Source organism: Acanthochromis polyacanthus, chromosome 8 (genome assembly GCF_021347895.1).
Source record: "Acanthochromis polyacanthus isolate Apoly-LR-REF ecotype Palm Island chromosome 8, KAUST_Apoly_ChrSc, whole genome shotgun sequence".
Lineage (NCBI taxonomy): Eukaryota > Metazoa > Chordata > Actinopteri > Pomacentridae > Acanthochromis > Acanthochromis polyacanthus.
The window spans coordinates 12,178,488-12,194,613 of NC_067120.1; the positions used below are offsets into that span (position 1 = coordinate 12,178,488).

The 16,126-nt window shown below is 43.1% G+C and overlaps 1 protein-coding gene across 1 annotated transcript; it reads right to left on the reverse strand.

The window, feature by feature from the left end:
• Positions 1-141: 141 nt before the first annotated feature.
• On the reverse strand, positions 142-15,558 carry c8h15orf39 (chromosome 8 C15orf39 homolog). The gene is made up of 3 exons (XM_022190279.2): positions 15,279-15,558; positions 9,476-12,716; positions 142-1,976 (listed from the first exon to the last, which is right to left on the reverse strand). The coding sequence occupies exons 2-3, from the start codon at positions 12,672-12,674 to the stop codon at positions 901-903; spliced, it is 4,275 nt and encodes a 1,424-aa protein (XP_022045971.2). The 5' UTR covers positions 12,675-12,716; positions 15,279-15,558; the 3' UTR covers positions 142-900.
• Positions 15,559-16,126: the final 568 nt, after the last annotated feature.

Here is a 16,126-nt window from a genome sequence, read left to right on the forward strand (position 1 = left end):
TCACTCTAGGATGAAAGATTACAATAGCGGTGATGCCAACATTTTTCCCAGATTGCATTAAAATTTACATTGATTTTCATTTCTACATGGTGAGTTGAGAAGATGTAGCTGGTAATAATGAGCGACAACGATTTAGCAATGTGAAGTTTAGCTTGAGTATTTATATAGTAACATGACAAAACAAGAGTATTACAAATATTCAACACAATCCGCAGAAGTCAGAAATTATACAAAATCTTAGTATGATTTGAGGTTCAGTCTTAAGGCTCACAGTGATTAAATACACTACGACATGGGAGCATCCTAGTCTGTGTCACTTAAAGACCTCAGCTTGGTACATGACTACACTAATGCCAGCCTCAGTTACACACACACACACATACATAAAAACCAAAACAACTGCAGTCATCAGGGTCAAAACTCCACTCTGAAAAAGGCACACATGACTGGCACTGCATCACTGTAAACCTACATACATGAGTCTGGCACCATTTGACAGTGAAAGCCTTACAAAAACGACTTCATGTCAATTGCTGCAAAAAAAGAACATGCACTGCACTCAGAATGATTAATTTCTCAACACAGGTGGGAAAAAAATAAATATTCATAGTAACAACTCAATTTATAGTCTTTTATTCAATCAAGCACAGCGAGGGTGTAATTTGTGAATAAAGTTAAAGCGCTACTGGGCTTCAAGGATGGCAAAAGCTTATAGACATGCACACTGGATATAGAGCCCATCCCTGAAGAAAGCAACGCAGCGCTCTCAAGTGACAAGGAATGTTTTCAGTGGCCTCATTACAAAACATATCAAGTCCAGCTTCATTCTTGAGGAGGCCAGGCGGATATCAGCCTGTTGTTGGCAGGTTAAGAGAGAATAAGAAATGGAACCATTTAAAATTAGTCTTCGATTTTGAGCCAGCCTTTTTTGTAGTCCATCATCAGCTCTAGATAGTACTTCCACTCTGGCTCGCTGTCGTACCTGACCTCAAATATAGTCTTAAGAGGGTCTTTATGAGCCTCGTGGACACGCAGCACCTCTCCTCTGTACCACACCTCTGATTTGTCGTCTTCCTCGTACAGATGGCGGATTCTCTTCCCCACCAGGTCTGGGTAGTAGAACCTCATGGCCCTACGAGCCGTCTGGACGGCCGACCGCAGCACCCACCGCCTCCTGTGTTCGGCACTGTGGCAGGCCGACAAATAGGGACAGTATTTGATCTTCAGGAGGGATCTGGCTTTTCTTTTAGAGGAGCTGCTAAGGGGCCTCAATGCGTGGTGGGAGAAGCCGCCTGTTCGCTTCCACCTGTGCGTTCTCCTGTGAAGGTCCCTCTCGCTGCTCGCTCCCTCCACATCATCAGCCTGGGATTCGGACACTGCTTGGTATCGAGCCCTTTTTCTCTTTATCCCTTCACCGAGCATCCTTCTCAGTTTTAGGATCATGCCTGAGCGGTTCTTGGACCTGACCTGAGCTGTGGCTGGACCTGAGGACTGACTTACAGACCACGGAGCAGAGGATTCCTCTGTGTCTCTGGGAGACAGACACAGCTGGTCCGGCGTTAAAGGACACGTCCAGGAATTCTCTGTGCTTTCTTGAACGAGTGAAGAATCTTCCTGTGCGACCATATGATCAGTTCCACTATCCCCAATGCTTTGGGGCTCATGAGCACCCCCGTCTTCCTTTCTAAATGTATCCGGATCACCTCCAACCACTATCTTTTCTATGTCTCCTGCGTCTTCTGCATCTGACAAACTGTTGTCTAAAAACAAGCGCCTCGAACTGCTCTTTACTCTGTGTTTTGTCCTGTTCCTGCTCCACTGTGGTGGAGTTTCCTGGTTCTTCATGTATCTCTGTGGGTGTGACTCTGAGGGCGATGGTGGCGATGCAGCGATGTCTGGAAATACAGGAGCCTGCATGCTGCTAGACGCCTCAGAGCCTCCATCTTGTTCTCTGCAATCTCGATCCCCATCTAATCCTGCAACACAAGGAATACAGCAATTAAGAGAGGTCAAAATAAATATATATGCATGTATACGACATATGAATCAGGTTGTTGGCTAGATGGGAAGAGTTTATAGATGTTATTCGGTGCTCAGGCAAACATTAGATTCAAGTGAAGTGCAAATCAGAAAAGGGCTTTCATAGATTTCTGACCCAAGAAAAAAAAGATATACATATATTCACTTTTCCCCCCATCTGATGATTTCTAAAACGAAAGCTGGCTGCCACAGCACCCGACACCTCCATACAGGTCGACAAACCAATTCTCCCAGAGCACTTCTTACTCAGCACACAGGAAGAAGGAGAAACTATTCTATTAATATCAGCTGGCACATGGTGATTGGGCAGCATGATCCTCCACCATCAAACAGCGTTTGAGCAGAGACGGAAGAAAAGGCTGTGGGAGTAAACACGAAGGCTGGGGGGAAAAAGTCAGCTGCTACGAGGGGTGCTATCGGTCGGGAATAAAACAGCAATGAGGTAAGACTGGGACAGGAAAAACGTTCAGATACCAAAAGTCAGGTGCTCCCAAACAATGTGAACCAATAATAAGGTCAGCAGGGAACAGACATTTAATCAAGCAAATCAAATACTGAAATGTAAAGTGGAGTCATATCTTCTTTAGTGGCATCAAATCCCATGAAAAGACTAAAATCAACAACTGATCTTTCTCCCAAGTCAGTCCTCTGCAGCCAAACGACTAAAGTAGGTGATAAGTTCTTCATCAAGATAAAGAAGGTCACTGTAGTTTAGCGCGAGTCATCCTTAGACACTCCTTTGCACGGCCAAGATTACACACTAGCACCAAATATGCGACTAAAAATAGGCGAAAACAAACGCACTAGCTACGGCTACTTAGTTTGAGCAACATTTGCTGAATGTTCAAGCTTTTTTTAACCCTTTGATGCACAACATGGCTCAAGAGATATCCATTTTCCACTGAATGTGGATCACTTTTGAACCATGTTGGGAATCAAAGTTTTAAGAAATCTGACTGCTTTCACTGAGTCCGTTTAACAAAAATAAAAAATGGTTCCGTGACCCTTTTTCGTGATTTAAGCCTTCAGTAGCAGCAAAAGGGTTGAGACCTACAGACAGGCAGAGGAGGAAGTCACAGATGAACATATTTTGGCTTTTTTATTTTTATTTTTTCAGGGGATTCATTTATCTTACCAAAAACATAGATTGGCATTTTATACACAGTTAAACCAGAAGTTTACATACACTGTATAAAATGACACACAGCTTTTTTTTCCCTCACTGTATGACATTAAATCAGACTAAACCTTTCCTGTTTTAGGTCAGATAGGACAGTTTGTTCAAAGTGTACTAAGATTACTATGCCTTCAAACTATTTGGGAAGGCCCAGATGATGATGTCATGGCATTGACAGCTTTTGATAACATCTGAGTTAATTGGAGGCACACCTGTGGATGTACTTTAAGGCACAAACACATCGTTTCCTTGCATGACATCATAGGAAAATCGAAAGAAATCAGCCAAGATATCACAAAGACAATTGTGGACCTTCACGTCCGATTCATCCTCAGGTAAAATTTCCACGTTTCCTGAAGGTTCCACGTTTATCTGTTCAAACAGTTACACACGTGGACAAAATTGTTGGTACCCCTCAGTTAAAGAAGGAAAAACCCACAATTCTCACTGAAATCACTTGAAACTCACAAAAGTAACAATAAATAAAAATTTATTGAAAATTAAATAATCAAAAACAGCCATCACTTTTGAATTGTTGATTAACATAATTATTTTAAAAAACAAACTAATGAAACAGGCCTGGACAAAAATGATGGTACCTCTATAAAAGATTGAAAACTATTTGACCAGAGTGACATGATTAACTCAGGTGTGTCATTTAATTGACATCACAGGTGTTTCCAAACTCATAATCAGTCAGTCTGCCTATTTAAAGGGAGACAAGTAGTCACCCTGCTGTTTGGTGAAAAGGTGTGTACCACACTGAACATGGACAACAGAAAGCGAAGGAGAGAATTGTCCCAGGACATCCGAAAAAAAATGATAGACAAACATCTTAAAGGTAAAGGCTATAAGACCATCTCTAAACAGCTTGAAGTTCCTGTGACAACAGTGGCTCATATTATTCAGAAGTTCAAGACCCACGGGACAGTAGCCAACCTCCCTGGACGTGGCCGCAAGAGGAAAATTGATGACAAATTGAAGAGACGGATCGTTGGAATTGTATCCAAAGAGCCCAGAGCAACCTCCAAAGAAATTAAAGGTGAACTCCAAGGCCAAGGTACATCAGTGTCAGATCGCACCATTCGTCGTTGTTTGAGCCAAAGTGGACTTCATGGGAGACGACCAAGGAGGACACCACTGCTGAAAAAAACTCATAAAAAAGCCAGACTGGAATTTGCAAAAATGCATGTTGACAAGCCACAAAGCTTCTGGGAGAATGTCCTTTGGACAGATGAGACCAAACTGGAGCTTTTTGGTAAGGCACATCAACTCTATGTTCATAGACTCAAAAACCAAGCATACGAAGAAAAGAACACTGTCCCTACGGTGAAACATGGAGGAGGCTCAGTAATGTTTTGGGGCTGCTTTGCTGCATCTGGCACAGGGTGTCTTGAAAGTGTGCAAGGTACGATGAAATCTGAAGACTATCAAGGCATTCTGGAGAGAAATGTGCTGCCTAGTGTCAGAAAGCTTGGTCTCAGTCGCAGGTCATGGGTCTTCCAACAGGACAACGATCCAAAACACACAGCCAAAAACACCCAAGAATGGCTGAGAGAAAAGCGTTGGACTATTCTAAAGTAGCCTTCTATGAGCCCAGATCTGAATCCCATTGAACATATGTGGAAGGAGCTGAAACATGCCATTTGGAGAAGACACCCATCAAACCTGAGACAACTGGAGCTGTTTGCTCATGAGGAGTGGGCCAAAATACCTGTTGACAGCTGCAGAACGCTCATTGACAAATACAGAAATCGTTTAATTGCAGCGATTGCCTCAAAAGGTTGTGCAACAAAATATTAAGTTATGGGTACCATCATTTTTGTCCAGCCCTATTTCATTAGTTTGTTTTTTTAAATAATTATGTTAATCAACAATTCAAAAGTGATGGCTGATTTTGATTATTTAATTTTCAATAAATTTTTATTTATTGTTACTTTTGTGAGTTTCAAGTGATTTCAGTGAGAATTGTGGGTTTTTCCTTCTTTAACTGAGGGGTACCAACAATTTTGTCCACGTGTGTATATGCAAGTATAAACAGCATGGGAATTGTAGTGTAATATTTTTGAGTACAATGTGCTAAAAATAAGAGATGATATAATTATGGCAAATGCTATTAGACTAAAAACCAAAAGTAAAACATATGTACTCAAGACATAATGGTGTAAACGTAAAGTATTGAGACATGTAACATATGTTGGAATAATATCCATGAAATCTATCACAAAATAATAAGGGTAAGATGCGGAGCAAAAAATTTGAACATGTCTGGGCATGTTCTCCGTAAAAGATGACCTAATGACAACTTAATGCGCATGTCTTGAGATCCAGGATGAAATATGATAATCTGACATCATGATCTGACTAATAGATTTGGAAAAGTATAATGCTGTCAAAACTCTCACTCCTATCAGACGGCCTATAGGCGTGGAAAAATGACCAACACTCACAGCACAAAAGACGAAGCACAGCTCAGTATCTTCAGTTCTTCTCGGGGTGTTATCACTGCTAAGAATTACTCCTGGATTCTTGTCAACAAATAAATCCCTCGAAAGCTGACTTCTCATGGTGATTTTTTAGAAGATCTTTAAAGAAACTTTCAGACGTTTGAACACGGTCAAGTCATAGAATCTGGCTTTGATTTGTAACTCAGTTTACACTTTGTCAGAATGTCCAGACATCATATCGCTCAGGAAGGACATGGGATCTGTATTCCAGAGATGAACGTGTTTTGGTGTGAAATGTGGGTATCCACCCCAGAACGAAAGCAAAGGACCTTGTGAAGATGCTGGCTGAAGCTGGTATCAAAAGTGTCATTCTCCACAGTGAAACAAGTCCTGGACTGTCATGGACTGAAAGTCTACTCAGCAAAGGAGAAGCCATTACTCCAAAAGCAACTTAAAAAATCCAGATTACAGTTTGCAAATGCACACAGGGACAAAGACCTTAATTTTTGGAGACATGTCCTGTGGTCTGAAGAAACTAAAATTGAATGACAACAGTCACATGTGGAGGAAAAAGGGGGAAGCTTGCAATGTGAGTACACCATCCCAACTGTGAAGTACGGGGGTGGCAGCATCATGTCGTGGGTGTGTTTTGCTGCAGGAGGGACTGGTGCATTTCACAAAATAGATGGCACACTGAGGAAAGAACATTATGTGGAAAAATTAAAGCAACATCTTGAGCCATCAGCCAGGATGTTAAAGCTTGGGCGCAAATGGGTCTTCCAAATGGACAATGACCCCAAGAATACCTCCAAAATAATTACAAAGTGGCTTACAGACAACAAAGTCGATGTTTTGGAGTGGCCATCAATAAGCCCGGACCTCAATCCTGTCGAAAATTTGAGGGCAGGGCTGAAAAGGCATGTACGAGCAAGGCGGCCTACAAACCTGACTCCGTTACATGAGTTCTGTCAGGAGGAATGAGCCAAAATTACAGCAAACTATTGTGAGAAGTTTGTGGAAGGATACCCAAAACGTTTGACCCAAGTCATAGAGTTTAAAGCCAGTGAAATAAAATACACCCACAGGTGTGGCTCCAATGAATTCAAATGTTATCAAAAGCCTTCAAGGTCATGACATCATCATTTGGACCTCAGCAGATAGTTTGAAGGCATCGCAATCTTAGCGTATGCAAGCTTCTGACTTTGAAGACAGTAATTCGGTACTCCGCCAAGGCTGCTCAGTCGCCATTTCTAACGGATGAAATCTTTAATTTAAAAAAAATGACCTTACGTTGTGCACAGGCTTGTGTTATGCATGTGTGCGTTGTGTACGGATATCGAAACGGGTGACCTAAATATGTAGCGGAAATGATAGGCCTCGGAAACAGCCCCACAATTTACTCAATTGTTCCTTGTATGATTTCTAACGGCTAAGTCCCAATAAGTCGGAATTTTTGATTTGTAGTAGGATCGTAATCGCGTGAGCATTCAGACTGTATAACACTACTGTGTAGTTGTTATGTGCAATATTTATTATCTTGTACTTGCACCTTCGTGACTTTTTGCACTCCTCTGTTTTTGTTCCTAAGAGCCCCGTAACAGTAAATTTCTCCTTTGTGAGATCAATAAAGTCTATCTTATCTTATCTTATTTGCTCGTCATAGTTACAGTGACGTCATGCTGATATCTCCTAATGATACGGAAATCCTTCACAAATCCGTGGATCCAGACTAAAAGCTGCATCACTGCCAAAATCTAATCGGGTTGTCCTTGTGTCATTTCTGAGCTTCCCTGAAAATTTCATCCAAATCTGTTACTCCGTTTTTGAGTAATGTTGTGCACAGACAGACAAATGTACGCCAATCGTCACATAACTCCACCGTGTTCCTTGGCAAAGTTAAAATTCTCTCTTTTTTCTGGCATTGGGCAAACAGAAATCATTTTGGTAATCCTAACTGACCTAAAACAGGAAAATGATTTAATATCAGACGGCGAGAAAAAAAAAAAAAGTCTTTTTATACAGTGTATGTAAACTTCTCGTTTTGACTGTGTAAAAAATACTATGGAAAAATATTGAGGATCGTATTTCCTGTTTTATGAGAGGTTAAAGATCAGTGTGACGGCACAGAAAAGGAATGTGTACGAGTGGCCTGAGAGGAGAGAGCTACACTCCCAGAATCTTGGGCAGGAAGAGTTACACTCTTGTGATAGATAAGGAGATTTGTACTTCTCCCCCATGACAGAGCAAAAGACTAACTACTGAGAACAGACAGAACTTAAAGTAGCTAAAGAATGTGGTACAAACGTATAAATATTGTCATCCCACTTGTTTGGGGAACTCGTCTCCCATAACCTGGTGTTGTGTGAGATCCTGTGCACAGCCTGAATAAAGACACGCTGACTTCAAGATCCTTGTTTTGAGAGTTGGACTGTTTATCACCCACAATATACAACCCTGAACTTTAAATACAAATCAACATTCATGCAACAGTAGTTTAATACCACGTCTCTCTCTAACACTAAACAGCACAGATGTGGGTTTTTTTGCCGGAACTGGTCCGTTAAACAGCAGCGATGCACCATCTTTCTGGAAACTTCACTCCAACCCAATAACACAGCACCGATGAGCCCTGTGTGTGTAGCAGCCTGCCACTTCCTTCCTCTGTTAATGCCATCCCACAGCCTGCATCACTGTCTTTAAGTTCTGTTAGATATTAAATTCAGAAGGGAAAGTTTGATTTATCCATAAGCAGCCCAGCCCAACTCAGTGCCCCCTGCCCCGCAAACAACAAGTAAAATGTAATCATGCAGCTTCTTGTGATTGGTTATTGAAGGTTAGCAGAAAGGTTTCTCACTTTCTAATCAGAAAAAGCAAAGAGTAGTGAGATTGAGGGACAACATAAAAGACAAATATACCTGGACTTTCTTTTGGACATCAGGTGAGGTTGATTCTGTAAAAAATAAATGGATTTTATATTGAAAATTTCTTCTTTACTGCGATTAGTTCTTTACAAAAAAGGGCCAATAATGCAGAAAATATGATCACTATAAGACCACGCTAGAGACACCAGTCAAATTATAAAGCTCGATAATAAAATCTAGAAGAATCATGAAATAACACTGTGTACCAAAAGGGGATTTCCAGAAATCTGCAAACTAGGGCAGGAAGTAGTCTTTGGTTGTCATGCTGTGTACATCATGTGGTCAAATTATCAAAGTAGATATGTGATCTCTCAAAGTATTTATAAGGAAATAAAGATCTGGTGAACGTCTCTCTGAAACGACGACTTGTGATAGACGAGAATTAACACTAAAAACAAAATACAGGCCGTATTTTTTGTCTTTTTAATTCTATTTTCACAGCAGCCTGACCAATAAACTGCAAGTCACTGATGACATGGATTACAGTTTTAATGCCGAGGGTTGCTGGTGCTACACCTGTAAAATACTGTAAAAGCCTTTAGTTTATGTGTGCATGTGATTGCACAGCCTTAAAATAAAATTACTTTTAATTTATTATCACCTTCATGAATATTTTCTTCCCTTCACTATTAGTCAAATACATAGTTGTGTCCAGTATTGCCTCATGAGGGGTAATTAGCAAAGAGTTGCTCAGTGCAACATCTGCAGCTTCTACAGTCTGGTATTCAAGTAATAAAGACACTAATTATCACAATATAATCCCACATTTGGAATTAAGTTAGAAAATACCCCAATAAAGTGTCTGTAACCAACATAATATGTCTGCACTACCCAGTTTTTTTTCCACTTTCTCCTGCACCTCGGTACATCTGAGGTGATTAGGTACTCACCCAGCTGTTTGCAGACGCAGGTGTAATACAAAAGGTTGACTGCATCAGTGTAGATGTCAGGCAGGTGTTTGAGGGACATCAGCCTCCTGAGCCGGGAGGAGCAGGCTCGTTTGTGAAGCTGGATGAGGATCTTCTCCTCGGAGAGCGTGGTGGGTCGCAGCTCCACTTTGTGCTCCTGCAGGACCTGATCGATGAAGCTGCCCTGGACCATCGGAAACAGAAGCTCCTTCACCACCAGCATGGGGAGAAACACAGCTCCCGTCCGCATGACGTGCGGAAAAGGGCAGCGTTCCTGCATGGTGTACTCTCTCAACCTCTCGAGGACCTTGTGGAGTGCAGATTTCATCTCCTCGTTGAGCCACACCTCTCTGGCTTTTACCCCCAACAAGCACGACACTTTTTGCCCTTTGGAGGACGGAGGCGCAGGTTCAGTCATTTCCAACTGAGACAACCAGTCTTTGAGCTCCTGCTCCACAGAGGCCAAAACAGATTTGGATACCAGCTTGCAGAGAGAATGGTGCAGTTCAAAGAAGTGCTTGCGGACCGGCATTTGGAGCTTTAGTTTAATTAATTCGGCCGGCGGCGGTGCAGGTGGCATCTCTGGAGGTGGAGCAGGGCTGCTATGCTTGCCATCAGGGATGATAATTTTGTATTTGGACAGTTTAAGACAATGGGGTGGAATGTTTTTGAAACCTATTTTGCTCTCCGACGGCTGAAGTGGAGAACTAGATTTGGGTTGAAGGACGTTGGTGTGTTTGTGCAGTACGTGTGTGTCACCCTGAGGAGAGGAGTTCATCTGTGCAGTCAGCTGAGCAGGTTTACACTCTTCAGAAGTCTCATTTTTATCCGTTAATGAGGGCTTCCTTTCAAGTTCATCAGGCTCGCATTTCTGTTTCAGCAACGCGGGTCCAGCGTCACTTAAACCACACTCTTCGCGCTCTTTTTTGATTGTCACTTTCCTGCAGTCGTTTTGACCAATATGAGCCTGAACAGAGTGGTTTATATCTGACGGATCTACTTTTTCTACTTTAATCTTTTTGGTTTCAAAGTCTTCCACAGCAGTGTTCTCTCTTGGGGTCTCCGGACAGACTTCTTTGGAACCTTGACGGACAACAGACTGCTGTTGATCTCGATCTGGCCTCTTTTCTTTGATGTCTATCTTGGGTTTGACTTCATGTTGCTCAGATTCGATGGCTCTCTGAGGTAACCTGCCTGGAAATAACACTCCAGAGGCCTGCAGGTATGTTTGGTAAGGTGCCAAACTGAAAACCCTATCAATAACTGGCATAGGAGGAGAGTCCATTTGATTTCCTACATGGATATTTTCCTTTTCTACTTTTTGCAGTTTCTTGGTGAGTTCTACTTTGTATAAATCCTCGTCCTCTTCTTTTATTTTGATATGCTGGGATGAATGAGAAATGCTCCTCTTCAGGCACCGTTTGTGAGGACTGGTTTCTGAACTGGACACAGAGTCGTTGTGTTTACTTCCTGTTGCACCAGCAGGGTAATGAATTATTTTTCGGACATTTGCACTGCTGGGTCCATCTGTGCGGACTCGATCTGAGCTGTGATTGGGCGACTGGGGGAGCCATGTTGCTGGGGAAACAGGAAGACTTTTTGGTGGTTTTGAGCAAGGCCTTTGAGCTTCACGAGAAGAATAGTCCAGGACTCTGTCCATGCTCAAGCCAGCTGGCGGAAGGACTGGGGTTGGGTCTATGTGCAGGCTGGTGAAGGGGGAGAAAAATCTGTCAATTTGTATGCTGGATGGGGACGTTTGGCTGACACGTCTGACTGGGCTGGTTTGGCCCACATGTAGGAACGCAGAGGAACCATATAACTGGTCAACATGCCGGCTAGTGTTGAGTTTGTCTTTATGTAGACTGGCTGCAGAGGCCATGGGGTGATCCACATGTTGACTGGAAGGGGAAACATTTATGCGACTGGGGTGAAAAGTAGGTGATGCATGTTGCCTTTTTAGGGGGGACCCAATCTGGTTTGCTTTGAAATGTAATCTTGGCACTGCATAACATGGATAGTCAAAACCATGCATAAAGGGATGACTTGGCAACATCTCAGGGCTAAGCAAAGGAATTTCAGCATGAAGTGGCTGAGGCACTATGTATTGCTCCCGAGGGTTTGAGATTATGTGTTTATGAATAACAGGGCCATCTTCTCTCTGCTTATTGCCACTATCTTTACACTGTGTCCTGTTTTCTACCTCACCGTTTGCCTGGGGGTAGTAAAACACTGGGTGCTGTGCTAGTTGGCCATATTTGGACATGAGAGAACGGTCCTGATAAACCTCTGAGGTCATATGCTCATATGTTGGATGGGAGGGGTATAGGCCAGGGTAGCCTCTGGGGGAAGTCTGTGGAGGCTGGCTATGCTCACTTAAAGAACCAAACAGTGAGCGAGTGGGGGTGCAGGGGTAACTACTGAAGCTTGGCTCAATCACAGGCCTCGCTCTACCTGGGCTGTAAGCCTCCACAGTCATCCTCTTCAGCGGTTCTGCACTGGACTCGAGCTGTAAGCCCCTCTGCTGCAGCACTGTGTCTTGAGCTTTCCTCTGTGGCCTCTCGGTGTAGTGAGCATCAGTTTGCGTCCAGTCGTGCTCATACACAGCGTTTGGTATCCTCGGAGAGCCGTGTTCCGTACTGTATCGTCGTCCTATCATACAGCCCAGTTCATTACAGCAGGGGTTGTGTCCGTAAACTGGCTTAGGAATTGCCAAGTAAACTGAGTTTTCAGAGGGGGAGGGTAAATTCTCTCCTCCAGTTTTTTGCTTTGAAGTGGTGGCTGTAGGACTGCTGATCTCAGGACTTTTAGTGTATAACATGAAGCCCTGTTGCACAGGGGCATGGCGCAAAGAGGAAGAATGGCCTTCTTCTGAAGAGCTGCTGTCTTTCCTGTAAATTATGTGGCTTTGTCCCTCCATGCTGTAGAGGTGACTCACAGGACTTCTGCCGTCCAGCAGAGATGTCTTTGAGACACTCCATGGGGGACTGAACCCTGCTCCGTCTTTTGCTCTGGGGTCATAGGTAAAATAGGCCCCATTGTACTGCAGGGTCTGCTTCCCCAGGAAGCCGGGCGTATTTTGTGGTTTTGACAGTCCTGTGGATGCAACTGTCCCCTCAAGTAATGGCATCTTGTTCCGAAGCGACGGGTCAGTGAGGTTCTGCAACGACTCGCTGCTCATCATGTGGAAACTTTGCAAGGATGCTGCACTGATGTGGCTCCAGACCTGAAAGTATAAAAACAACAGTTAGCTCAGGAAAGTTAAGTCATTATCATGAATAAACTCAGACAACAGACAGAAAAGTACGATTTATAGCAGATAGCACATAAATTGCACAAATAACAGAGTTATCATTAGATAAGTACTAGCCTGAAGCATTCTGGCAAACTTTAAGAAGCACATATTTCACATACACCCTCATCAGCTGATGCTCATGAAGGCTGTAAAGCAAACGTGACACGTCAAAGAGGTTATCACGAGGCGCAGGTGTGAGGTTGATTTATAATTTAGCGCTTATGTAATGGGCATCAGTGAATGAGGAAATTAAACAATGAGAACATTTCCCCACAGACAGCCGATGTGAAAGTTGGCCTGTGTTGCAAAAAACAGATCAGCTCTGACTGTGCCACCTCCAGCCCAACTGGTTTAGGTGGTGGCAACAAACGCACATGTGATTAAAGGCAGCGCTCACGTGAAGGCTGCGACTGCAAATGTGAGAGTTACAGTGAGATTGAAATAATAGCTATGTCTGAGTCATATTCGGCGCGCTAACATTTTAATGTGGCTCATCTTCGACGTGTCTGCACAGTCATATTGAGAACCGTGCATCACATGATCTAACATGCACTTCTCATCTTGTATTTACATCCTGACACAAAACAGCAGAGGAGTGAACTTAAGGTTTTCTATTCTGCATTCTCTTGCCACAGCCCGTCAGTCCAAACCTAGTTCCTTTTTCATACACTTCTTCTTCAGTGTAGAGCAGCAACCTACATTTTTTTTCATTTTCAGTTCGTCTGCTGATTATTTTATCACAGAAGTCACTATGTTTTGCCTAAAAAGGCCTGACCAACAGTCCAAAAAAGTCCTGTTAAGTATCACACATGACAAGAAATAACAGCATTTTTCCTGCATTTCAGCAGCTGGATATAACTAGTGATCAAAATTTGCTAGTTTCATCCTGGTGATAGACTAATTGTTCAATATTTCTGCAGTACAGCCACATACAGCAAGTCTAAAGATCTACCAAGCATGGAATATTACAGAAATGCCTCCTCTCTGCTCCCTTTTTTGCCCCTAAAGTTCCATGTCAAATATTGCAGCATGTGTTTTGTGACAATGATTACTGGGACTGTCATGATCCAAGACAGCACTTATAGCAAACTGATCACATGACAAACTCATCATGTCAAACTAAGGCTGGTGAATATAAAACTGCTGTTTCCAAGAGGTACCTGAAGGCAGTGTAATGCAACAACTTGAGCACTGACTCAGCTTGTGATTGTTTCCCTGCATTACAAGTAAGTGCATGAAGCAGTGAGGCCACAGAGGATTAAAAAAAATGCTTTTGTTTTCTAAAAATGTATTATTGGCATCCCCGCTGTCTTTCTGAAAAGCTGCTAAATTCACACTAGAACATCTGGCAGTGGGCTATATGTTGAAACAGCTGTGCCCATGTCAGGACGTTGTACATACATGAAATGAAAATAACATCGGGGACATATCTGCAGGCTATGGTGAGGGTTTTAGTAAAAAAAAAAAAAAAACCCACCTAATTCTAACTCTAGCTGGCCTCTTTAGGACCGAATCCAGGCACATGGCAGCGCACAGGCCTGCAGAGCGCACAGATGTTATCAGCTCATCCTGTTGACACCTTCCTCAACAGTACAGAGTGATGGCTTTTTATCCGAGAGCAGTTTGCAACGGACTCCAAGCCGCAATCTGGTGTGTGTGTGTGTGTGTGTGTGTGTGTGTGTGTGTGTGTGTGTGTGTGTGTGTGTGTGTGTGTGTGTGTGTGTGTGTGTGTGTGTGTGTGTGTGTGTGTGTAGGGCAAGGGTGATGGATACTTCCGAAAGCAAACTGACAGGCCTCAAACCAAGCCACGCGAGAAAGTGCCAGAAAAAAAGAAAGAAAAAAAAAACCTTCGCTTCTCTCCAGTCCGTCCAACAATCATTAATCATGTAACTGTTCACCAATTAGTGCGTCGGGCCAAGATATGTTGTAAGATGTCAGCAAGCTCACATGACATGCAAAAAAAAAAAATCATTTCCTTCCCAGTTGCTGTTATATCCTTCAATGAAAATGATTCATGCCCAAACATAAAAACGGAACTTCAGCGCGTAAAAGTTTCTTCTTGTCCTCTTTTGTCATCCTGCTGGAAACTTGTACTTACTGATTCGCATTAAATTTGCTGTTCAGGGGGAATGTTTGTGTTGTTGCGCCTATATGAACAGCCTTGCTCAGATCAATAGCAAGCAAACCATGTCAAAATATTGTACGCGTAAAAGCTCGACTTTCGATCGCAGTGCGAGTCATTTCCACACAGGCTGCGAACGCGTCGGTAAAACGAAAACCACAGTGTGGCAACGGACACCGTTTCGAACACCGGGGATGCAATAAGGCTACTATGAGGCTGTGTGAAATAGTTTCACATTCGTTGATGCTCTCTGAGGGGGACGCAGTTTGTTTGTGCTCAGATCAGATGCGTCTTTTCTGTCTGCTTTTCGCAATCTCGGTCAGAGTCGTCTTTTAATGAACGGATACCGAGTCGTTGATAAGTTTTCTTACCTCGCCGCTGTGATAAATGTTCTCCACAAGGACTCCATGAAACACAAGTTGTGAGAGAAGACGTGGAAATTGTTTGCCTCTTGCTTGCGGAGTCGTTCAGCCCGGATGCGCCGAAATCCCACAAAACGAAACGAGGGCCTGCCCAAAAAAGGTTTGGCGCGGCTCGCCCGGAGTCCACGAGGTTTTTTGGAGAAGTTCACAAGCTGAAGGAAAGACAAAAGGGAGGAGGATGGTCTTTGATCAATAGGCGGAGTCACACCCTCCGTCTATCCACGGCTTCTTTTCTACACATGTGATGTTTTCCCGCTGGTGACTCTCTCGCTTTTATTGGCTGTATCCATAATGTCCGGCTGCCAGCTGGCTGCTGCTGCTGCTGCTGCTGCTGCCACCTCAAATCTACTAACTCATGTTTATGCCCTCACTGACTGACAGCACCAGTGTGAGCTTTACTGTCTCTCGGTTTCACTTCTTTTCTGGTTCCCAAACCTGATCTCTCTCTTATCCTTCAGGGCGTAAAAGAATCGGATATTGAATCATTACATGGACATTAAAATAAAAATCAGGCTTCAAACTGTTTTTTTTTTTCGTGAATCCACAACTTCCCTCCCTTCACCTTCGTGTTTCTTAAAGGTCACTGCACCCATGACCTAATTTATCCTAATGCACCTCTCCATAATCTTGTAAACTACTCACTAGGGACTTCTGCATGGTTGGCCTCTGAATTGGATCAAATATAAGTCAATGATTGGGAGCACTCCTCTGTAATAAAACTTTATTTGCCACAAGAAAAACAACTTAACAACATCCTGGTGACAGACTGGCCAAGTGTGTTAATGGTTAGTCTCTTC